Here is a 27,010-nt window from a genome sequence, read left to right as displayed (position 1 = left end):
ATCTGGAGAGAACTTCACACTGTCTTCCAGGTAGTGAGGGCCAAATGCTGCAAGAAATCCTAGCTAGGTTTCCTGAGCTCCATAAATCATTACACTAAGCTTTTGATTGTATGGACACGTTTTGTAATCGGAAATGGTGTTGTCAAAACCAGTGAGAGAGAGAAAACCCAGACAGTTGCAGAGTATTTTACTTGAATTACTATTGCTGCCACATAGAATGCACCTTTCTAACCATCAAGTGGACACTGAGAGGAATGGTTTGGCTTCAGTTCTAGCAACGATTTTTCTTAGCAACGATTTTTCTTACTAGCCTATCCCCGTGTGAGAGTTGAATTCATTGGTGTCTGTCACATACCTGCTCATAACAAAATAAGATTCAACATGTCATTGTGTATCACTGGAAGTTATAAAAAAAAGTATCTGATACCTTTTTAATTAAATTTATGAAATGGAAAAATTTCTTGACTTAAAAGCAGAAGCTATTTTAATGCCCTTCCTTACACCTGGATTTGGCCAGAAATACCAGAGTACTTACACTTCTCCGGTAAGGCAGGAAGACATTGGTACATATGGTCACCCTTACTTTATCTGGATCTTATAATACAGGCAACTCCAATATTTTTCAGTGTTGGATTGGAATGAAATTTAGCCCTACCCGAGGTGGCCATGTCACAGGCTATGCTGTGCAAGCTTCACCTAATTCGTATTTTCATCAGTTTTGAAATAGCATTTGATACTAGATGGAGGCATAATGCCCTTGGACAGCTCAACATATGGCGCTCTGATCTTTCTGTGTGATGCTCATCCCTACCCCTCCCATCCCTTCTCCATTTTGTTTGGTGTATTTCCAAAATTATCAAGAACGCATTTTCAGTTCAGTGCTCTTCCTCAAACAGTTCCACAATGTGTTAACCGTTTCAGAAGACACACTTCTTGAAGGACTGCCAAATAAAATTTTGCTTCTGTCATGAAGCCTTCCTTGAATATTAATTTCTCCCCACGAAGTCAGTTTTTCGGGCTTTTGGAGAGGAAGTAGTTCCTCGGAGCAATCTCTGGAGTATAGGGTGAATGAGATAGCAGTTCATAATGCAGTTCAGCAAATTTTGTCATTGTATCAAAAGACGTGTGGGCAGACAGTTTCGTGATGAAAGAGAACCTTTTTCTTTATCAAATGTGGTTGTTCCTTTAACAGTCTCTTGCGAAATTTATACAGTGCTTCAGCATAATATAAAAGAGTGATTATTTTATTCTTCACAAGGTAGTCTCTAAATATCATACCTTGAGAATCCCTTGCCTCCCAAAGAAAGTGGGGGGGGGGGGGGTATGTTGCCATGACTTTTCCCAGTGACAAAATGTTTTTGCTTCCTTTTGAGCATGTTCACCAGAGGAAATCTGCTGCTTCAGTTGTTGTTTTGTTTCACAGTGAAAGTAATGAATCCATGCTTCATCAGCCATGATATAACACTGCAAAAACTCATTAGGATTACACTTCAACATGTTCGAACATTCGTGTGAAACGAAACATGGTTGTGCTTGTTGTTAACTGTGAACGTTTGTGGCACCCATCTTGCCCATGCACTTCTCATAACCAAATTTTCATGCAGAATATTATTCATATGTTCACTCAAAATGTTTATGGTCTTGGCTTTTGTGTGGATTTTCATGTGAAGGTCTTCCATCGCAATATCACAAACTTTGTTGAACATTTCTTCTTTTGTGATCTCAACTAGCCGTGCACTGTGCTGGTTTCAGCCCACCCAACCTGTGTCTTGCATCATGTGCAATCCTGTACATGGGCCCATCCAGATGGGTCACAAGACAATGCAGCTGAGCCCAACTCTCGGGCTAGTGCGTCACTTTTGCAATGTTACATTCTGCATCATCAGTAAATCTCAAAATCCCGTTTATTATTATTTCCATTAAATATCTAGGGACATGTGAATGGAAGTTTCAATGAATGTTTGAGCTTCACTATAGTGCCAATCTTATCCAGCCAGTTACAGTATTTGCATAGGTATTTTTTATGCTAAGACTATTGTTTGTAAAAGCAATAACAATTAAAAAATATCTTTGCTGTGGATAGATTGTTAATTTCCAAGTAGTGCAAATGAAGCATATGTTGACACAATTAAGGGGAGTACATTCTTATAGTGTGAAATATCTGATCATCACATTACATGTGGTAGGAATCAAGTGGTACATGATGTTAAAAGTGAGTGGCCAGCTATAATATAACTCAGTCTGCGGCACTCGGTTCGTCTGCCAGACAAGTAAGTGGCCCGTACAAGCTATGAAAACTAAAACATGTGCCACGTACAAATCAAACATCAAGCATGCGTTCTGTGTGCTTGGCATCTCTCGTGCTCTAGTGTTCGCATAAAAATTCTGTGAATGATGCCTTGTGACAGAGCAGGGTCCCCATAACATTTTTTCAGCTTTTCCTCCCTTTCTTTCATCACTATACCACCAAAGAATTGTTTCTTACTAAAACACAATTCTCCAATTTCACGAAACAACATACTCTCAACAATTCCTTTGGAAACTCTTGTTGGCACATTTCTCGGATTATACACAGAGTAAATATGACTTCTGTGCCAATAAGAAATAAGTGATTTCAGCGTGCTCTTTCATCATTCACGGATTTATGAATCCATCCTTGTGTAACCTGTAGTGTCCCTTCTGATGCCTTGGAACAACAGAAGTGCCCTTCAAGGTAGTGCATTAAGCATGACATTGTTTGTTATCTATGGGCAGCACTATGTCCCCAGTAAAGTGTCCCACAAAGTGCTATTTGTGTGTGTGTGTGTGTGTGTGTGTGTGTGTGTGTGTGTGTGTGTGTGTGTGTGAGAGAGAGAGAGAGAGAGAGAGAGAGAGAGAGAGAGAGAGAGAGAGGATGTAAAAGGAGGGAAGACCATACTAAAAATTTAGGGAGGCTTCAGGGTCTCATCTTACATTCATCAACCAACACGATTATCACTGTTCAGATATCTGAAAACTTGTGGAAAATTTGAAATGTATGTTTGTAGCATATGGGGAGCTTACAGAGGTTGTCTGCTCCTGCTTTCATTAGTGCCAGTGTACAGTCCCATTCGTAGTGTGCTTCCAGGTGTTCTGCAGAGTCATTGCTAGCATTTTCTGTACAGTGTTTAGAAAGCCAACCAGGGTGGTTGGAATCCAGACGGTGAGCACAGCAACACTTTCAGCATATGAAGAATGATGGCTGAATCTGTCATTGAAATATTGTGCAGAAAATGGAAACAACAACTCAGCAGAACACCTGAAAGTGCACTATATGCCGAGAAAATCTGAGAGAGCATAGTGTGGGGCATTACTTTCTGTGTGACCCTTGTATTTGGACAAGAGGACAAATGGTAGCTTAAGTGGTCCTGTATTTCACCTTACTGTGAGTCAAGTGTTTTAAAACTTTTAATGTTCTGTGTGTCATCTGGACTACAGACTTAAGGGTTTAGGTTGGCGATTTTAGTGTGTACGGGAGTGGGTGGCTTGTCTATTTTATTTCTTGTTAGTTAGTTAGTTAGTTAGCTGCATGTTCCATATATCATTCTGCACAATAGATTTCTATGATGTGGAATGAGTCATCTTACATTCCATCTTAAATATATTTGTACACATGATTACTTTCTGAACATTACATTCTTCTTTGTCCTTTTTTTTTCCCCCAAAATGAAAAAAAATATATACACATATGAGTTAGTTACTCCTACCCGCCACCTTTTACATGTTACAGTAATAGAGATTCTCCTATTGTTAATAGTTGTGAAGGAGAAACTTTCCCAGATAGCACTGTGTAAGTTATAAAAATCTTGTTGCAGCATTGTGCACCCCTTTTTGTGCTATGAAAAACAGTGTGGAGTAATGAATGTCATTTCTCCTTCTGGTATTGTAATTAATTATGTACATTATTTCACCAAGATTTTCTGTGATTCCAAGTGCAAATGTGGGTGAACTAAGTTGTTTTGGAAGTTCTGAAATGTGTTTTTTCCATTTTAAATTCTCATCAATATGGATCCGTAAGAATTTTGAAGTTTCCACCCTACCAATTGTTTCCTCGCCACGTGTTACACTTATCATTGGTGTAATATGTCTAGATGTGTAGAACTGAGTATGTTGTATCTTTCTAAAATTGAGGGTGAGACCGTTCGCAGAAAAGTAGTCAATGGTAATGTTAAGAACTTTTTTTACTGTTGCTTCTGATCCTGTAAATATGCCTTCATTGATTGCCATACTTGTCATCTGCAAACAGAGCTAATTCTGCTTGTTATATATGAGAAGGAAGAGTGTTTATATATCTGAGGGACAATAGTGGACCTAAGATTGAACCTTGGGAAACCCCATATGTGATTTCTCCCCAGTCAGAATAATGTCCCTGGACTATATTGCTTGTATTACTGTGTACAACTTTCTGCAAATATTTTTTATCTTCATTATTTTATCATAAGTCGTAATAACTGACACTGCCCATGTTTTTTGTCATTGGTTGTGCATGTGTGGTATATAAATTTTAGTTATCAATTTAGTGTGTGCCCTGATGCATCTCTCCCTTATTAAAAGTTTTAAAACTGATTACACAATTTCAGTCTTTGTGCTTCTGTGTGTGTGTGGGGGGGGGGGGGGGGGTGTTATGTCCGGCTTAAATGACAGATAACTTACTCAAAATAACATTATTATGAAAAGGGGAGTTCTACTCAGTATATAGCAACAATGGTGATTAGCAACATTCCTTTTCATTATGTTGTTACATTCCATCCTGGATTTTCCGTTGTCTGATTACACAAAATAACAAGTCCAACACTCTCTCTCTCTCTCTCTCTCTCTCTCTCTCTCTCTCTCTCTCTCTCTCTCTCTCCTTTTTTTAATTACGAACCGCTGCTATCTGTTCCTTCCCCTCACTGTGATGTTTTTAATAATATTTTTAAAATTATATACTGTAATTGGGTACTGTAACACTAATTTTACAAAATATCAACACTGTTGATTACCATTTCAAAAACTTTACAAAACTTCAGAGATGGCATAGCTTTTTAACGAAGTGGTCAGTGAAGAAAGAATTTTCTTAAAGCCTTGTTTACAAGTCCTTATGACTGCTATTGTGAGAATTTTTTTTATGTTTACCTTAAATTACTTCATTCAGTGCACTATCGATCAGTGGCCATGGTGTTACCGCATGGTTAACTTTTGCAGTAGTGCTATATCAATAAGAAATTTCAATTGTGATCATTGTAGTATTGCATTGATGATTGAAAATTCTTGACAGGCTTCTGTACTGCTTCTCTGCAACATCAACATACGAGGGTTGTTTGAAAAGTTCTTGGAACAGAAAAAAAGTACTTACATCACTGAAGCTTCTTTTATTTTTCAATGTAGACCCCTTGTGGATTAATGCACTTGGTCCAACGCTGTTCCAGTGCCTTGATCCCCTCTCGAAAATGAGTTTCCTCCAGGCCTGCAAAATAGTTGTCAACTCCGGCTATCAGTTCTTCATTTGAAATGAATTTTCATCCACCAAGAAAGATTTTCTGTTTTGGGAAGAGATGGAAGTCTGATGGAGCCATATCAGGTGAATAAGGCGGGTGTGGCAACAACTCATATCTTAGTTCGTGTAATTTTGCCATAGCGACGGCACGTGTGTGGGCACACATTGTCTTGATGGAAGATGACTTTCTTCCTTGATAAACCTGGCCTTTTTTGTGTCTTTTCTTGCAATTTGTCCAGGAGGTTAGCATAGTATTCTCCGGTAATTGTCTGCCATGTAGGGAGATAATCTACACACAGGAGCCCCTTCGCATCCCAGAACACTGATGCCATGACCTTTCCTGCCGAAGGAATTGTCTTTGCTTTCTTTGGTGGCAGAGAATCAGCATTTTTCCACTGCTTTGACTTTTGTTTTGTCTCTGGGGTATAGTAGTGCACCAAAGTTTCATCTGTGGTCACAAACCAGTGCAAAAAATCTTGTTCATTCCTCCTAAAACGGCCAAACATTGTCCGACATGTCCATTCTCAAGGGTTTTTGATCCAGCGTCAAGAGTTGCGACATCCATCTTGCAGATAATTTTTTCATTTCTAATTCTTCAGTTAAAATGAGATATACCATTTCAGATGACATCTGGCAACTGTGAGCAATTCCACGCACTTTCGGTCAGCCATCTTCCATGACCATTTTGTGCACTTTTGCAATGATTTCTGGAGTAGTGACACATCTTGGCCAACCACTGCACGGATCGTCATCTAAGCTCTCCCTACCCAATTTAAATTCATTTGTCCATGTGGCAACAGTTGAATATGAAGGAGCAGAGTCCCCCACTGTATTCTGAAAATCGTCATGAATGTCCTTTGCTTTCATACCTTTCTTTACGAAGTACTTAATCACCACTCAAATCTTGGTCCCCCCTCCCGCCAATCACTACGCAGGGACAACAACAGAGCCACATCACCGCCACAGCTCTCTTCCAAGAGCACTGACATGGCACCTGTTTACAGGCAACAGTCCAATGAATATCACGTGAACAACTTGTGCTAGCGTTGACCTCTCGTGGTGATTCCAAGAACTTTTCAAACCACCCTCATAGAAATAAGTAATAATAAAAACTTTGTATGAGAGCTGAAGATACCAAAAGATGTTAGTTTAAGGAAAAGAAGAAAACTTGTGGATACTGTGTAGCAATAATATGTGTGGTGTCGTGCAGATGACTAGATGATGATGATGATGATGATGATGATGATGATGATGATGATGATAAAGAAAACAAAAGAAAAAAAGAAAACAGGAGAAAAAATTGAAAAATACATCCAACTGGCTGAGGAAGTCAAGGACATGTGGCATCAGGATAAAGTTGACATTATACCAATTATACTATCAACTACAGGAGTCATACCACACAATATCCACCAGTACATCCACGCAATACAGCTACATCCGAACTTATATATACAACTACAGAAATCCGTAATTATTGATACATGTTCAATTACCCGAAAGTTCCTAAATGCAATATAACATATATCGTACAGTTAAAAGGAAGTCACGCTTGATCAAGGTCTGCGTCACTTTCCATTTTTGACCAGACATAACGTCTGAGAAAAGAAAGAAATAATAATAATAATAATAATAATAATAGGAGCACTCACTACACTAAATATACACACTAGGCAGAGATCAGATGGATGAAAAGAAGCAGAAATTACAAGCATTGGCCAAACGACTTAGAAGATACAAAAAAAGTGAAAATAGAAGGAAACAAAACCAAACATTCAACACAAACCAAAAGAAATTTTATCAGACAATAGATAACACACACATTAAAATAGACAATCCACCAAACATAACAGACATGGAACACTTCTGGAGCAACATATGGTCAAACCCGGTACAACATAACAGGCATGCACGGTGGATACAAGTAGAAACAGACACAAGATGATACCACAAATGCCCGAAGTGATAATTTTGCAACATGAAGTCACCTGAGCAATTAATTCTATGCACAATTGGAAAGCCCCTGGAAAAGATAAAATAGCAAATTTCTGGCTAAAGTTCACCTCAACACATTCACATCTAACTAAATTATTTAACAGTTACATTGCAGACCCATACACATTCCCTGATACACTTACACATGGAATAACTTACCTGAAACCTAATGATCAAGCAGACACAGCAACCCCAGCTAAATATCGCCCCATAACATGCCTACCAACAATATACAAAATATTAACTTCAGTCATTACACAGAAATTAATGACACATACAACACAGAACAAAATTATAAATGGAGAACAAAAAGGCTGCTGCAAAGGAGCCCGAGGATGTAAAGAGCAACTGATAATAGATACAGAGGTGACATATCAAGCTAAAACTAAACAAAGGTCGCTGCACTACGCATACATTGATTACCAAAAAGCTTTTGATAGTATACCCCACTCATGGTTACTACAGATATTGGAATTATACAAAGTAGATCCTAAATTAACACAGTTCCTAAACATAGTAATGAAAAATTGGAAAAACACACTTAATATCCAAACAAATTCAAATAATATCAGATCACAGCCAATACAGATTAAGCATGGAATATACAAAGGAGACTCACCCTTTCTGGTTCTGCCTTGCTCTGAACCCACTATCCAACATGCTAAATAATACAAATTATGGATATAATATTACTGGAACATACCCACGCAAAATCACACATTTGCTATACATGGGTGATCTAAAACTACTGGCAGCAACAAATCAAGAACTCAACCAATTACTAAAGATAACAGAAGTATTCAGCAATGATATAAATATGGGTTTTGGAACAGACAAATGTAAGAAAAATAGCATAGTCAAGGGAAAACACACTAAACAAGAAGATTACATATTGGATAACCACAGCAACTGCATAGAAGCAAAGGAAAAAACAGATGCCTATAAATATCTAGGATACAAACAAAAAATAGGAATAGATAATACAAATATTAAAGAAGAACTAAAAGAAAAATATAGACAAAGACTAACAAAAATACTGAAAACAGATTTGACAGCAAGAAGCAAAACAAAAGCTATAAATACCTATGCTATACCAATATTGACCTACTCATTTGGAGTAGTGAAATGGAGTAACGCAGACCTAGAAGCACTCAATACACTTACACGATCACACTGCCATAAATATAGAATACATTCAGCAACAGAAAGATTCACATTAAGCAGAAAGGAAGGAGGAAGGGGATTTATGGACAAAAAAAAACCTACATTATGGACAGGTATACGATTTAAGAAAATTCTTTCTAGAATGAGCAGAAACTAGCAAAATACACAAAGCAATCACTCATATAAATACATCAGCTACACCATTGCAATTTCGTAACCACTTCTACAACCCTTTAGATCACATAATATCAACAGATACGAAGAAAGTAAATTGGAAAAAGAAAACACTACATGGCAAGCACCCGTATCATCTAACACAGCCACACATTGATCAAGACGCATCCATCACATGGCTAAGAAAAGGCAATATATACAGTGAGACACAAGGATTCATGATTGCAATACAGGACCAAACAATAAACACCCGATATTACAGCAAGCATTTTATTAAAGATTCCAATACCACAACAGATAAATGCAGACTTTGCAAACAACAAATAGAAACAGTAAATCACATCACAAGCAGATGTACAATACTAGCAAATACAGAATACTCCAGAAGACATGACAATATAGCAAAAATAATACATCAACAACTTGCCATACAACATAAACTAATAAAACAACACGTTCCCACATACAAGTATGCACCACAAAATGTACTGGAGAATGATGAATACAAATTATACTGGAACAGAACCATTATAACAGATAAAACACCACCACATAACAAACCTGACATCATACTCACCAATAAAAAGAAGTAGTTAACACAACTAATCGAAATATCCGTACCCAATACAACAAATATACAGAAGAAAACAGGAGAAAAAATTGAAAAATACATCCAACTGGCTGAGAAAGTCAGACATGTGGCATCAGGATAAAGTTGACATCATACCAATTATACTCTCAAGTACAGGAGTCATACCACACAATATCCACCAGTACATCGATGCAATACAGCTACGTCCAGACGTATATATACAACTACAGTCAATTACCTGAAAGTTCCTAAATGCAATGTAACATATACCGTACAGTTAAAAGGAAGTCACGCTTGACCAAGGTCCGCGTCACTTTCCATTTTTAACCATACATAACGTCTGAGACAGGAAAGAGAAATAATAATAATAATTATTATTATTATTATTATTATTATTATTGCCAGTCAGTCATTTGTGAAATAACATTTTAGGATATATACAGGGTGTGATTCAAAAGTTTCAAGACTTAACTCAGAACTAGAAATTTATTAGACATTTAAGTACAGCGGACTAAAATTCTTCAAAATATGATCCTTCAGCATCAACACAGCACTGCCAGCGCGTCTTCCACTCTTCATAGCCCTTCAGGAAGGCCTCGGGCATCATGCTGTCAAGGGCTCTCATCAAAGCCTGCTTGATGGCATTGATGGAGTCGAATCGCTTCACTTTTAGGCCAGTCTTGATTCGGGGGAAGAGGAAAAAGTCACTTGGAGCCAAGTCGGGGCTGTAGGGTGGCTGTGGCAGTGTTGTCACATTGAACTTGACCGAAACATTGGCAGCGGCGCGCGACATGTGAGCGGGTGTGTTGTCGTGGTGGAGAATCCGATCACCCTTGATCGCCGGGCGGATGCGGCGAACTCAATCCCTCAAGCGGCGGAGCACTCCTGCGTAAAAGCCAACTGTGACAGTCTGGCCACGAGCAACAAACTCCTTGTGAATCACTCCTTTACCATAAAAAAACAGCATGCACTTCACACATGACTGACTCAAGCAAGCTTTTTTAGGCTTCAGTGAAGAAGCATTGTGCCATTCTACGTTTTGACACTTCGACTCAGGATCGTACTTGTAGACCCAGGTCTCATCACAAGTAACCACTTTCCATAGAAGGTTCAGATCAACATTCAACCGCTGGAGCATTTCCTGGTAAACAGTTAGGTGCCGTTTCTTCTGATCCACCGACAAAACTTTTGGCCCAAACTTTTCGCATCATCAAATTCTCCGTCACAATCCTCCACACTTCACACTCTGAGTCCCAGTTCAATGGCAGTTAATCTAGTACTAAGTCGATGGTAATTGTTTAAAAGTTTCCGCACACTCTCCACATTTTGATCTGTTCGGCTTTATGATGGCCTCCCATAGCCATCGTCGTCTTCAACATTCCCACGGCCATCTTTGAAACATTTGTGCCACAGGAAAACCATTGCATGGGACATGGCTTCTTCCTTAAAGGCCTCTTGAATCATACTGAGAGTCTCCATGGCGGTTTTGTTCAGTCGCACACAAAACCTAATCGCATAACGCTGCTCCAAGTGATACTCCATTTTCACCTATCCCACTATTCGACTGAGGTCAATGACATGCACCCACACTGCAAGCGATGCACAGTCTCCAGGGTTCTGGAAGCAACTGCTGCAGCATCAGTTTGTTCCCAGAGACCCCCCACTACTTCCCCCACCTGGCAGAACGCACGCGCTCCCCTACTCAGAAATGAATCAGTTTTGAAACTTCTGAATCACACCTTGTATAATGTGTTTTAAAGCCAGGCAGTCATAAAGAGAGAGCCACTAGTAGTCTTGTAGTGGAAGGCATAGGATCAGTGCACCTGAAGATTATGCAGTGGAGTGCTATTAAATGGTCATAAATGCAGGAGATCACAAGTGCGTACCGAAGAGTGTCATTGTGAATTTGTGATTTATTAGTCTCATACCATGTGTAATGTAAATCATTTACTTCAGTTACAGGAGACAAGTCCAAACCATTAGCTCTAAATGCAGAGCAGTTGATGGGCGGCTAATAACAGATCCTAATCCTTGAATTCTTATGCAGAATAGTAACATTTCTTACACAGAATCCACTACAGCATTTTCTAAAGTATCTAGCTTCATGTTAACTACATTCTGACCATTAATTAGTGGTAAAGTCAGTATCGTTTGCTAGTATTTCCATTGCATAAGCAAAATACTTAGATTTATTTAATAGGAAGTCAATATGCCTATCCCAGCTTAAGTTCTTGTCAGTGTTTAACGCAAGCAAATCAGTCAAGTGAGTTTCCTCGATAAGTTCATAATTATGCTGCATTTTAAGCTCCACGTGTTTGGTTTCAAAATGCTCCATATGGTTTTTGCAGTGTTCGCTTTCAGTTCTCAAAATGCTCCATATGGTTTTTGCAGTGTTCGCTTTCAGTTCCTTTAACTGGCACTAGTTTTTTAGGATATCAAGTGTTCTCTCAATAGGGCTTGGAATTTTTTCTGCATCATCACCTCCAATTAAACCAGATTTGACAAGATGGCATGGCACATTGATGTCTTATCACAGTCTAATATATTGCTCTGCTGAAATTTGCAATTTCGTTAGCACAAAGTGTATTTTCCGGTTCTGCACACTTGATGTGTTTGGTGAACACAATTACATTAAGTGAAACTTCTTGTGCTTTCTGTTACTGCATTCGGAGCGAAACATCAATTGTCAAAGGATTTTGAACATGAAGCATAAACTTTCAGCAGTGGAAAGATGTTCAGGAAATTGAAGATTTGTTAAGTTTGTTTTGTGATGGAAATATGTTACATGACTCTGAGCAGAATAAGTGCACAATGCTGGTGAATTCACAAGTGTTTCAGAGCACACTGTTCATTGTACACTGTTGAAGATGGAGCTCCGCAACAGACCACCCCTACGTGTTCACATGTTGATCCAGCAACCTCATCAATTATGATACGCAGTTGGCACGGGACCATCAGAATTCGACCATCAATCAGTGGAAACCTGTTGGCTATTCAGTGGAATCACATTTTTGGTACACTAGGTCGATGGTTCTCCACAAACATTCTCATTGAGGTAAATGGTGGTTTAAAACGTGCAGCATGCCACAGATGCAGGCTGATGGGTGTAGTATTATGCTATGGGAGATATTCTCCCGCATTTGCATGGTACCTGTGGTTGTCTTCAAAGACACATTGACAGCTGCAAACCACCAGCATCCCTTAATGATTGATGTCTTCCACAATGGTGATGTCATCTTTTAGCAGTATAATTGTCCATGCCTTGGAGCCAGAATCATGATACATTGGTTTGAAGAGCACTTTAGTGAACTCGCGTTGATGTCTCGGCAGCCTGATGTAAATCAAACGGAACCTGTCTTTGTCACTATAGGGCACAGTCACCATATTTGCTAATAAGTGGCCTGTTATTTACATGAATTACATGGCCTGTGTGCAGACATCTAATGCCACACACCGTCACAAACATACCGACAGTCACATACTTGATACGAAGAATCGGTGATGTATTTTGTTCCAAAGACAGACAAACGTGCTGTTAAGCAGATGGCCATAATGTTTCGACTCATCCGTGTATACAATATCGATGTTACTCGAACAATCACATGACATTTGATTTGGTCAGTGCTAGCGCAAGGAATATGTGAAAAACTTTGAACTACCTAGAACAACAATCTAATGTTCTGCATAAAATTTGACAGTTTTATGAAACATGGGAGGAAATAGCACTAAGTTCTATCATCTTACTGGCTGTTGTTGTATTTGAATGGGTTTGCAACGAAAGTGCTCATACTGAGAGACTCTAATGATTTACTAAGTGATGTGCAAATGAGAAATTTGCTCGCTGTTTGCGTTTTAGAATACTGGGTAAAAACATTACCACCTTTCAGTCTGCTTTAGAATACGATGGTGACATAAAGATGAAAAAAGTAAACGTAACCCAGAGTGACATGTCTAACAAGTGAAATAAATCATACTAGATGGACTTGTTGTACCAGCTGTCTTCTCAGGTCCCGCAGTAACCAAAACCTCAGAAATTGCAACATATGTGGTAGAAACAGACAAATATTTGTGACAATGAGGATATAAATTTCACAGCTGTGGTATTGGGATGATGATGATGATGATGATGATGATGATGATGATGATGATTAAAAATAGTGGTATCACAGATGACAGGGCTAGTAAGTGTAAAATTATAAAACAAATGGTCAGATTAATGTAAACCATTTAATAGATTTCTCCTGGTATTATCAAAACATAGACAATCAATAAATGGCATAAATTTAGAATAGGTGTAATGTTAACATTTTAGGCAGATACTTTGTCAGTAAAACAATTTGTGATTGTGATTAGTCAGAATATGTTTAAAATATTTGCTCAAGAAGCCTCTTGATAAAAAGGGTGCTGGGCTAATACAGTAACATTTCCCACAGCCTTTATCAAAAATTTTCAAAAGTGGGCAAGATGTTCAGCTTTGTGATAAAGTCCAAAGGGATTTACTTTACACATATACTCCACTAAAACACCATCTGCCTTTGTTACATTTATGAAGAATTCATTTAAACACTCTTATACTTTCTGTTTATTGTTTGAAGGTCTCTCATTTTAAATGTGCTAAGGACCAAAGTAATGTTTTCATATGTAACAAAAAAAATTGTGTGACATATGAATTAGCAACCATGTTTTAATGATATTAAACATATTTGGTCATCCAGGAAACATAAACTATGCTACAAGTCCAGAGAAAATTGCATCGGATTGTCCAGAAACAGAAAACTAAAGATTTGAGAGCAGAAGGTGTCTCAAGCATTACGTTACTCCGTCCAAACAGGCTAAGTCCAACAGAGATATTGTGCTATAATAGTTGATGAACAATAACTAAATGTAAATGTCTTAAGACAAATAAAAATAATCAGTTTGTAGTATCATTGCATTTTTTATTACATATTCGTGTAGTACATAAGGAAATATGAATGTTTTAGTTGGACCACTTTTTTTTGCTTCGTGATAGATGGTGCTGTAATAGTCACCAACATATGGCTCACAATTTTAGATGAACAGTTGGTAACAGGTAGGTTTTTTAAATTAAAATACAGAACATAGGTACGTTTGAACATTTTATTTCGGTTGTTCCAATGTGATACATGTACCTTTGTGAACTTATCATTTCTGAGAACGCACGGTGTTACAGTGTGATTGCCTGTAAATACCATATTAATGCAATAAATGCTCAGTATGATGTCCGTCAACCTCAGTGCATTCGGCTATACCTGTAACGATGTTCCTTTCGACAGCGAGTAGTTCACCTTCCGTAACGTTCGAACATGCATTGATAATGTGCTGATGCATGTTGTCAGGTGTTGTCAGTGGATCACGATAGCAAATATCCTTCAACTTTCCGCACCGAAAGAAGCCCAGGGAAGTCAGGTCCATTGAACATGTGGGCCATGGTATGGTACTTCGACAACCAATCCACCTGTCATGAAATATGCTATTCAATACCGCTTCAATTGCACGTGAGCTATGTGCCGGACATCCATCATGTTGGAAGTACATCGTCATTCTGTCATGCAGTGAAACATCTTATAGTAACATCTGTAGAACATTATGTAAGAAATCAGCATACATTGCACCATTTAGATTGCCATCGATAAAATGGGGGCCAATTATCCTTCCTTCCCATAATACCGCAACATACATTAACCCGCCAAGGTCGCTGATGTTCCACTTGTCACAGCCATCGTGGATTTTCCATTGCCCAATAGTGCATATTATGCCGGTTTTCGTTACCGCTGCTGGTAAATGATGCTTCGTCATTAAATGAACGCGTGCAAAAAATCTGTCATCATTCCGTAATTTCTCTTGTGCCCAGTGACAGAACTGTATACGACGTTCAAAGTCGTCGCCATGCAATTCCTAGTGGACAGAAATATGGTACGGGTGCAATCGACGTTGATGAAGCATTCTCAACACCGACGTTTTTGAGATTCCGATACTCGCGCAATTTGTCTGCTACTTATGTGCTGATTATCCGTGACAGCAGCTAAAACACCTACTTGGGCATCATCATTTGTTGCAGGTCATGGTTGACGTTTCACATGTGGCTGAACACTTCCTGTTTCCTTAAATAACGTAACTGTCCGGCAAACGGTCAGGACACTTCAATGATGTCGTCCAGGATACCAAGCAGCATACATAGCACATGCCCATTGGGCATTTTCATCACAGTAGCCATACACCAACACGATATCGACCTTTTCCACAATTGGTAAACGGTCCATTTTAACACCGGTAATGTATCACGAAGCAAATACCATCCGCACTGGAGGAATGTTACGTGGTCCAACTGAAACATTCATATTTCTTTACATACTACATGAATATGTAATAAAAAATGGTGGTTCCTATTTTAAAAAATGCAGTTGATATCCGTTTGACCTATGGCAGCGCCATCTAGCTGGCCAACCACAGTGCCATCTTGTTTCCCCCTTCAAGCTAGCAGAGTTTCGTTTTTTGTAGTTTTTTCGTTTGATGCTTATATCGTGAGATATTTGGCCCGGTCACTATCAATCGACCATCCTGTATAACTACAAGAAAGGAATTTAATTTATGAACAAACAGCAAGCAATTTCAGCTAAATGATTTTTATTTGCAACAACAAATTTGCCATAACTGTTTATTCACAACTAAGTGCTGCTTATTACGTTAGCGTGGGCGTGAATCATAGTATTTTGTTGTTTAGTGCTTGGAGCAAGTGAAATGTATTTAGCTTCACATGAGTGTTCTGGCATCTGTTACACTACAATATTGTCCTGATACCTGATCGTGTGGTGGTCTTACCAATATCTAAGCTATGTTATAGCACCATGATCTGTAATGTTTGGAGCCTCATGTCCACCAGTACTGTCAAAAAAAACAGCTACTGATGAAACAATGTAAAGTCAGTGATGTAGCCCTTCTGAAAATGTAAGTGCTATGAAGTCCCAAATCTAAAACATCCAAACATATCCACATACCTGTAGAAGGTAATACTGGTTCCACTCCTGAATTTGTGCAGTTAAATGCTGCACAACTCTCACCATTTTTCTCCACATACAATGGAATGTACAGACAGTACAGTTGTGACCTAAAAATGCTGTAAGTACCCACAACACAACAAACCGTATGCAACTATTGCACATTAAACTGATGTAATTCCACATTGATTGTCAGTGGTATAAAATACTCGCATGGATGTAGCACATTTAGAGCGAATAAAATCACTTTTGAAAGAAACGGTACTTAAAACATCTAGAACGTTATAACTTTGCTTGGCTACCTTCACACACTTCTTCTTTTCTTTCTTCTTCTTCTTCTTCTTCTTCTTCTTCTTCCTCCTCCTCTCTTTTATTTATTTTCTTTATTAGCATCTTACATACTTAATAAAATGCCAATCTGTGTTCTACTGTAGTTCATTGTGGAGTTTCTTCTTCTGACACTAGATAATTTTATACCTTGAATTTTCCATTAGAGTTGAAGAATGTGGTGTGTGTACAGTCACCACCAGACATCAAAAATGCAATTGCCAATACCCTTTGTGTATTTCTCATCATGTCCAGAATGAGGAACATCCTGTCCACCATCCTTTTCACTCCTCCCAGAGTGGTATTCTGCCACCCATAGAATCTACACAATTTTGTGGTACGTCCGTACATCAAATCCACTCCCAACCCTCTTGCCACACAAGTCCTATCCCTGTGTAAAAACCAGTGTTTGCAATATGTTATAAGCATACTTTCTTATTTTTGAAGGATAAAGTGGGCGCACAGAGCACAAAGTTTGACCCATGTGGTCATGTGTTTTGTCGCAATTGCATCTCCTCGTACCTTGAAGTCCGCATCAAAGAGGGCACTGTCCATCATATAGCCTGCCCTGAGGATAAATGCACCTCAGAAGCGACACCTGCACAGGTATGTTTTTTATTTACGATTAGTAACATGTTATTTATTAAGCAGTTCAATCAGGCTTTTAAATTGTGTTTTTACCTCTTACAATTGCTGATAATTTTGAAGTGTGTAATGCCTTTTTTAGTTATTGCTAGAAAGTTTTTCTACACTTAATGTCGTTTACTTTCTTCATTGGGACATGAAATTATTCTGTTTTCCACAGGAATGCATTTTATTAAATTTCCCTTTTCCTACTTCCTCAAGATTGGTACAGTATCAAGAGACTTGATTATGGCACATGGGCAAGAACGATAAAATCCTGGGAAATGCCTGTGTACTTTTGCTTGGTAAACTTGCTTACAAATTACACTTCCATATTTTCACTGTATTCTCAAGGCAGTGCAGTTCTTCAAAAGTGTAGCAAATAGAGAGGGTACAAGCATGGAGGGAGGATGTTATCAGTGCCCTAAAATGGAGGCCTTCCAAATGCAGGTAGAAAAAACTCTCAATAGAAAGCCCAGGTCCATCAGGGGTTCTGCAAAACATTGATATTATTTTCAGCTTTAAATTTTCCTACTCCTAAGTCAAAGGACTTAATGGATCGCAGGGTGATAAAATTCACTGCAGCAAAAGGGTTAATCCAGCCTTTAAAGTAACGCTATGGAATGTTGGTTATTGCCATTGAACCAGAGAGAAATAAAACACTATGGAACTGTGCAAAATTAACATTTTAATTGCTGCTGAGCAGGAGAGGGCTAGGGACTAAGAATCCAAAGAGGTATTAAATTAGAGGTAAGGATAATATAGTAGTCATGGAAGAATAATTTAGCAGATCTGAAAACGAAGAGGGGTAAGTACACTGTTAGACTACTATCTGCACCTACCTGAAAAAGAAAAGTGAAAACAATATATATTAGGAATCTGTACAGCATACACAATTCTATTGATAGGAACAACTGTTTTAAAAAATAACTAATTTTATTTCAGACAAAAGGTATAAGCAAATATACTTAGACTGTTGATGGATACAAAGTATTATTGCCTACAAAATTGTCTATAAACAGTTTAAAGTATGGTGCAACCCACATCTCTATATAGAGACATTATCTGGCTCGAAACAGCCAGGGTAAAATTCAGAATAATACGAATGAGAAGAGCTGAACAAAATACATATGCTAAAAGACAAAGAAGGTATGCTCACTAGATTGCACAGACATACATATATATTGGCATATACCTTTGGAACAATTGCCGCGTGTTTTTTATTGTTCAGTCATATAGGTTCCCATAAAGAGCTGGAATTGTGGGCAGCCAACAATTACCAAATCTCCTTTCCAAAAATTTAAGAGAAACCAATTTTGTGTTAAGTATAGCATGAAACAGAACTCTTGACTGTGGAACAGTAACAAAGAGGTCAATACCAATATCAGTGGTGCCAATTACACTGTTTTTTAACTGTGTTCAGAGCACATAACTCAGTTTCTTGTCCTTTGCTTTAGCTTGTCTGTAATTAAATATCATAATGACTTCAATGATTTGGTTGCTCATTTTTTAGGGCAACAAATGATTTTTGATGTCCTTCACTGTCTCTGGTTTGGAAATTCTGGATATACAAATTTCACACTTAGGAGTTACTGACTTTATCATCTCTAGTGTGGCTTTCTTGCATTTATGCAATTTGTTCCCTTACAGAATTTGTTACTGAAGGATTGGTGGCACAAGGGAGATGACTCATTTCTTGTTTGTTGCATAAGCTTTTAAAATATAAATTCCAGTACTGTCATTATTGCAGCAGGATGCGAAAATGAAATGCTTCTTTAAAATAATCAGAAATCAGAAAAGTCATTTATTAAATGAAAATGTTTTTTGTCAGTTACATTTCAGTTGCTAATACTCTTGAATTAGTACGTTCTCCAGCAGGAAACAAATTTTGCTAAATCTGACTCCCTCTAGCACTGTAGTTGGAAGACATGTTTTATGGTGCCTGGTACATGAAATTAGAAGTGTACAGGTAGATAGTGCCCTCAGTGAATTAGGAAATGCCCCTTTACCCAGATGTTGAAGAAACAAAGCACAGTGAAATGAAATATCAAATTAATAATGAGCACTCAGAGCTACTGTATTCTGTATTAAGTCATTGAAGTTGGCAGTAGTGAGAAGTCTTTGCACTCACACTGTTTGCTTATTAATTTTCACATTTTATGCGAATGTACAAGCATATTGTAGTAAAACCACACATTATAGGAACAAAATAGTGTAGATTTATGTGTAGACTCTTTAAAAGTTCAAAAAAAGACTTCCTTTCTTCATTTTAGGTGCAGGAACTTGTGAGCCGAGAATTATTTCAAAAATATGATTCTGTGCTTCTAAACGCTATGTTGGATTCAATGGAGGATGTAATTTATTGTCCGAGGTCCTTTTGCCAGTACCCAACAACACGTGATCCTGATGAGAAAATGGCGACATGCCCAGCTTGCAATTATGTTTTTTGTGTGTACTGCAAGATGGTCTACCACGGTGTTGAACCATGCCGTTATAAGTCAGGTATGTGTCATTTCTCACACACACTGTTTTTGTATGAGATTTCACTTTTATACATAATTCATCAACTTTAAAGAAATAGAGCATGAATAAAGTACAGACATGTCTCATAATATAAACATAGGAAACTACTTTTTTTTCTAAATAACTTTTATGCGTGTAATGCTGCATTGGAGTAGTTCTGTACTTTACTGAGTAAGAGATAGTGTTTTGAGTTTCACGTAATGTTAACACACATTTTACATGAAAGATGTTGTGTTGTGCACCTGTTGTTAGTAATGAATGGCAACAATTACTTCTATTTCTTAAATGTGTTAGGGTCTTGAGTAAGATGAATGCAGAAGGCACCCAAACCTTACATCTGTAATGGCCAGAACTGTTGTTTGGTCGTATGAAATCAGGAATTGCCATGTTGCAGCAGTGCACTTGCAGATAGCAAACTGTTGTTTTAATTAGATTGTAGTGTGTGGATGTCTTCTAGGGCATATTTGTTTATTGCATGAGAGACAATGAATCTTCATGACTTACAGTGCCTCTGTGTAACCTCCTTTTCATCCCAGAAAGAGGTTGCTATAATCTTCCATGCTGTATTTTATACTTGTTTCATTTGGATTGTGAGGCTGAGTGCCATTCCTTGGTCATTATATTTATGATCTGTGCTAGTGGACTCAGGTTTCAAACCCATTTCACGAAGAGAAGCTTCACTTTGTTCAGCGCATCATAGAAATTATTGACACGCATCACTAATTCAGTTCGGTAGTCAACTGCCGGGGCACCGATTTTGAAGCTACTTTGTGAAATTAGAGCACTTTCTGCACAATTTCATTTGCTGGACCACAATGGCTGTTTACAGTTGTTGAAATGTCATCCAGTATCACTTGGCATTACCTTTCACAATATCTTCTATAGTTGCTGTGTCTTTCATAGTCTCAACACATTGTGCCTAAAGCTGATGAATAGCATAAGCCACAGATACTGCACTATTTGTGAACTTTCAGCCTCATTTCTAGACTTCGTGGCTGCAACAAATGTGTGTCACCATACTAGCTTTTCATTCTGGAATCACTGTACAGAAAGTAAGTTTCCGAATTTTGTAATTCCATGGTGCAAATTGTAGCCATCTTAATATTATTTGTCTGCCAGTGTTTGTACATACACACAGCTTCGATCACGATTACAAACTTACTTTTTCTTTTAATCGCGCTTTTACAGTTGTCATGTGACTCACACTTACAAAATTTCTCCACTTGAAGTCCCAGTTTCAAGGATAAGGCTTGTAACATTGCTGATATTTTTTTCCGCCTCTGGTATGCAAAAACTATTGTGATTTCTTAGCAAGTCATTATCAGATGAACTGTTAAAAAAGAAAGGGGGACAGTAAAATACTGGAAAATTAAATTACAAAATTATGTTAACTATTATGTTGCAGGTACTTATCAGTCCCTTTACATAGGTAACGTTCCTGGTACCTAACAAAAGTGCACTGCCTCTATTATTCCTTAAGTCATTGTTTGTCGTGGTTCTTCTCCAGCAGCTGATGGATGGAACAATAGAGCAGTCTGTATTATTACATAGTATACATACATTCGACGTTTCATGTTGTAAATAATGCACTATTTTTCCCACTTACTGTATGGTTGTTTAATAGTTATGTGGCCAGTTGTTTTCAGTTGACATACATGAGTTACCTTGATTGATAAGCAGTTATGCTACTACGTATAATATAAGACACTGTATGCAGATAACACTTCCATACTGCTTCACACTCCGTGATGGTAGCAGTTCAGTATCAGTGATAAACAACAAGGTACACAGTACAGTGGAGACTTCATTAACCAGATTAATTATTTGTCATGTCATTTGGATAATCAAAAATCTGGATAACTGAATGATGAAGAAAGGCAATTATTTTTTTAATTATTAACTCTAGAAAGACAATGTACGTCATCCACATATGGTTATCTTTTGTGTATGTTGTCATATGATTATCCTTCTACCATTAATACATAATGTTAAGGTGATCGTTCCTGTAAAAATCAGTAGTACAGAGCTTATTCCACAAGTTCATTTTTCAGTTTACTCATCACTTCTTGATTTATTTATTTATTTATTTATTTATTTACACATCTAGTTCCATAGGGCCAAATTGTGGAGCAAATCTCCAAGATCATGGAATGTCCCAGTACATGAAATTACAACATAAAAGTTGTTGTTGTTATGGTCTTCAGTCCTGAGACTGGTTTGATGCAGCTCTCCATGCTACTCTATCCTGTGCAAGCTTCTTCATCTCCCAGTACCTACTGCAACCTACATCCTTCTGAATCTGCTTAGTGTATTCATCTCTTGGTCTCCCCCTACGATTTTTACCCGCCACGCTGCCCTCCAATGCTAAATTTGTGATCCCTTGATGCCTCAGAACATGTCCTACCAACCGATCCCTTCTTCTGGTCAAGTTGTGCCACAAACTTCTCTTCTCCCCAATCCTGTTCAATACTTCCTCATTAGTTATGTGATCTACCCATCTAATCTTCAGCATTCTTCTGTAGCACCACATTTCGAAAGCTTCTATTCTCTTCTTGTCCAAACTATTTACCGTCCATGTTTCACTTCAATACATGGCTACACTCCATACAAATACTTTCAGAAATGACTTCCTGACACTTAAATCTTTACTCAATGTTAACAAATTTCTCTTCTTCAGAAACGCTTTCCTTGCCATTGCCAGTCTACATCTCTACTTCGACCATCATCAGTTATTTTGCTCCCCAAATAGCAAAACTCCTTTACTACTTTAAGTGTCTCATTTCCTAATCTAATACCCTCAACATCACCCGACTTAATTCGACTACATTCCATTATCCTCGTTTTGCTTTTGTTGATGTTCGTCTTATATCCTCCCTTCAAGACACCATCCATTCCATTCAACTGCTCTTCCAAGTCCTTTGCTGTCTCTGACAGAATTACAATGTCATCAGCGAATCTTACACTTTTATTTCTTCTCCATGGATTTTAATACCTATTCCGAATTTTTCTTTTGTTTCCTTTACTGCTTGCTCAATATACAGATTGAATAACATCGGGGAGAGGCTACAACCCTGTCTTACTCCCTTCTTAACCACTGCTTCCCTTTCATGTCCCTCGACTCTTATAACTGCCATCTGGTTTCTGTACACATTGTAAATAGCCTTTCGCTCCCTGTATTTTACCCCTGCCACCTTTAGAATTTGAAAGAGAGTATTCCAGTCAACATTGTCAAAAGCTTTCTCTAAGTCTACAAATGCTAGAAATGTAGGTTTGCCTTTCCTTAATCTTTCTTCTAAGATAAGTCGTAAGGTCAGTATTGCCTCACGTGTTCCAGTATTTCTACGGAATCCAAACTGATCTTCCCCCAGGTCGGCTTCTACCAGTTTATCCATTCGCCTGTAAAGAATTCGTGTTAGTATTTTGCAGCTGTGACTTATTAAACTGATAGTTCGGTAATTTTCACATCTGTCAACACCTGCTTTCTTTGGGATTGGTATTATTATATTCTTCTTGAAGTCTGAGGGTATTTCGCCTGTTTCATACATCTTGCTCACCAGATGGTAGAGTTTTGTCAGGAGTGGCTCTCCCAAGGCCGTCAGTAGTTCCAATGGAATGTTGTCTACTCCGGGGGCCTTGTTTCGACTCAGGTCTTTCAGTGCTCTGTCAAACTCTTCACGCAGTATCGTATCTCCCATTTCGTTTTCATCTACATCCTCTTCCATTTCCATAATATTGTCCTCAAGTTCATCGCCCTTGTATAGACCCTCTATATACTCCTTCCACCTTTCTGCTTTCCCTTCTTTGCTTAGAACTGGGTTTCCATCTGAGCTCTTGATGTTCATACAAGTGGTTCTCTTATCTCCAAAGGTCTCTTTAATTTTCCTGTAGGCAGTATCTATCTTACCCCTAGTGAGATAAGCCTCTACATCCTTACATTTGTCCTCTAGCCATCCCTGCTTAGCCATTTTGCACTTCCTGTCGATCTCATTTTTGAGACGTTTGTATTCCTTTTTGCCTGCTTCACTTACTGCATTTTTATATTTTCTCCTTTCATCAATTAAATTCAATATTTCTTCTGTTACCCAAGGATTTCTACTAGCCCTCGTCTTTTTACCTACTTGATCCTCTGCTGCCTTCACTACTTCATCCCTCAAAGCTACCCATTCTTCTTCTACTGTATTTCTTTCCCCCATTCCTGTCAATTGTTCCCTTATGCTCTCCCTGAAACTCTGTACAACCTCTGGTTCTTTCAGTTTATCCAGGTCCCATCTCCTTAAATTCCCACCTTTTTGCAGTTTCTTCAGTTTTAATCTACAGGTCATAACCAATAGATTGTGGTCAGAGTCCACATCTGCCCCTGGAAATGTCTTACAATTTAAAATCTGGTTCCTAAATCTCTGTCTTACCATTATATAATCTATCTGATACCTTTTAGTATCTCCAGGGTTCTTCCATGTATACAACCTTCTATCATGATTCTTAAACCAAGTGTTAGCTATGATTAAGTTGTGCTCTGTGCAAAATTCTACCAGGCGGCTCCCTCTTTCATTTCTTAGCCCCAATCCATATTCACCTACTACGTTTCCTTCTCTCCCTTTTCCTACACTCGAATTCCAGTCACCCATGACTATTAAATTTTCGTCTCCCTTCACTATCTGAATAATTTCTTTTATTTCATCATACATTTCTTCAATTTCTTCGTCATCTGCAGAGCTAGTTGGCATATAAACTTGTACTACTGTAGTAGGTGTGGGCGTCGTATCTATCTTGGCCACAATAATGCGTTCACTATGCTGTTTGTAGTAGCTTACCCGCACTCCTATTTTCCTATTCATTATTAAACCTACTCCTGCATTACCCCTATTTGACTTTGTGTTTATAACCCTGTAGTCACCTGACAAGAAGTCTTGTTCCTCCTGCCACCGAACTTCACTAATTCCCACTATATCTAACTTTAACCTATCCATTTCCCTTTTTAAATTTTCTAACCTACCTGCCCGATTAAGGGATCTGACATTCCACACTCCGATCCGTAGAACGCCAGTTTTCTTTCTCCTGATAACGACATCCTCTTGAGTAGTCCCCGCCCGGAGATCCGAATGGGGGACTATTTTACCTCCGGAATATTTTACCCAAGAGGACGCCATCATCATTTAATCATACACCTTCATTACATGAGGAAAGAAACACTATCTCTAATGCATCAACACACACCAAGAACTTCTACAAACCAGTCCTGTACTATAACAAACTCTTTAAGCTAGGACGGCAGAGTGAAAACATAAAAGTAATAACAGATAAAATAAAAGGTTTATGAACCCAAAAAAGTCAAGCTACGAGTTTAATTAAACACAATCAACAATATAACATAGGAATCGGCTTTTCAAGGATCTCCTCAGCAGAATAGGAGTGACTCCAGTCTTCACTATTAAGTTCACAGGTGTTCGTCAGAATCGAATCTGTATTCTTCTTTATTTCACTTATCTCAGAAGTACCTACACCATACTTATTGGCTAATTTATGACCAGTTTCTTATAACTGAGGTTCACATAATTGAGTCTCCACTTATCATTACACCACTAAAACAACACAAGATTTTTTTGCCTAATGTTGCATGCCAACCTTATACAAGACAACAAATGGTTAACATTTTCTAAGTTCCAGAGCAAAGCTATCTCGCTTGTATTAAGGTGGTGTCAACATGAGGCGGGCATGAAGAATAACTTTTCACCACTGAGAGCTGGTCAGAGGAAAACGTAACATTAGTGTTTCAGGCGAACCAGGCGGCAGACCACAGCAGAAATGTAGTGGAGCAGAGCAGCTTTTCAGTATCACATCACCTTCATTACATGAGGAAAGAAACACTATCTCTAATGCATCAACACACACCAAGAACTTCTACAAACCAGGCCTGTACTATAACAAACTCTTTAAGCTAGGACGGCAGAGTGAAAACTGCTGGTACTTTCATAATAGCAAGAACTATGCGGTCATGAAAAGTGATGTCGGGTAAACATTAGACTCTACTTCACTCCATAAATACCCCTGCATTTTAGCTTATAAGGCAGTCAGTCACAAGGATCGATGGTGTACATAATGTTTGCACTCAATTGCCTGATTGCACAAAAGTGACTTCTGGCACAAGCCTGGTGTAGATTTCTTGCGCACTACTGAGCAACAACAGGCACTACTGGGAGACATGGTTACTTCGCCATAATCACCAGTCACTGAGCTCCAAACCACAGCCTGTCACTGTCACCAGTGTGTGGACCAAGGCATGTTTCCTATCATCCTGGATCAGAATACCAGCATTCCTCTCTCACTACTGTGGCACCGCAGTACAGCCAGTGCCAGAGCCACTTTAGACAGCAAACTGCCATAACAACAGCTGGCCATGAATGAAGGATGCAGCGTCGACTACCTAGGCGGCCTGAAGGCCACTTACGATGTGAATCCTCAATGGGCTTTGACAGGTGAAGTAAAAAGCGAGTCTTGACACCGATTGTAAGTTACAGAAATAAACAACTAATTCTGAGCCTTCTTTTACTGCACCTACCTGTGATAGCAGGCCACCAGCATCCTTCTGAGGAAAACTGGGAGAGTGCCTCCTGACACAGGGCCGTCCATACTTTCACTTTCCCAACAATTGCCTGTTAGCAGAATTGGTGTCAGGAAGTGGTTGTGCTTCTGACGCTTGCAGCATCAGCATTAGAAGTCTGTATGAACAGTGGCATACTGGAGCCACACCAGTAGTTATAACTCACTAAAAAAGTCATTGCTCACACAAATGTGTTTTGGATTGATCTTGACCAGAATAAGACACAGTGAGTTATGAGCTATTTTTTGCAAAGCCTTGTGGACCCATAAATGTGTCTAAATTTAAGGGGAATTGTAGTGAAGTGTATTTAGTTCTGGAAGATCGTAAACTTGGTAATTTGTCTGGGTACAGTGTGCCTTGTAATACGTTTATTCCTGTAATATGTTTCACCTGTGAGAAGTATGGTTATGCAAAAGAGGACTGTGTTAAGTGTCATTGGATGTTGAGGAACGAAGGAATAAGTATTTTTGGTATTAATGATAGTGTATATTGTGTGTGGTGTA

At 38.5% G+C, this 27,010-nt stretch overlaps 1 protein-coding gene across 2 annotated transcripts in view; it reads left to right on the top strand.

Annotated features, from left to right (window-relative positions):
• LOC126092499 (E3 ubiquitin-protein ligase RNF14-like) overlaps positions 1-27,010 on the top strand; it is a 105,075-nt gene that overhangs the window by 53,041 nt on the left and 25,024 nt on the right. For both annotated transcript variants that reach the window (XM_049908123.1, XM_049908122.1), the window contains 2 exons: positions 17,210-17,368; positions 19,660-19,888. In XM_049908123.1, coding sequence (XP_049764080.1) covers positions 17,210-17,368; positions 19,660-19,888 — 388 coding nt within the window. The remainder of the gene's footprint in view (positions 1-17,209; positions 17,369-19,659; positions 19,889-27,010) is intronic.

The sequence above is a fragment of the Schistocerca cancellata genome, chromosome 7 (assembly GCF_023864275.1).
Source record: "Schistocerca cancellata isolate TAMUIC-IGC-003103 chromosome 7, iqSchCanc2.1, whole genome shotgun sequence".
NCBI lineage: Eukaryota > Metazoa > Arthropoda > Insecta > Orthoptera > Acrididae > Schistocerca > Schistocerca cancellata.
Note: the sequence above shows the minus strand (reverse complement) of the source record. Positions and strands in the feature narration are given on the sequence as shown.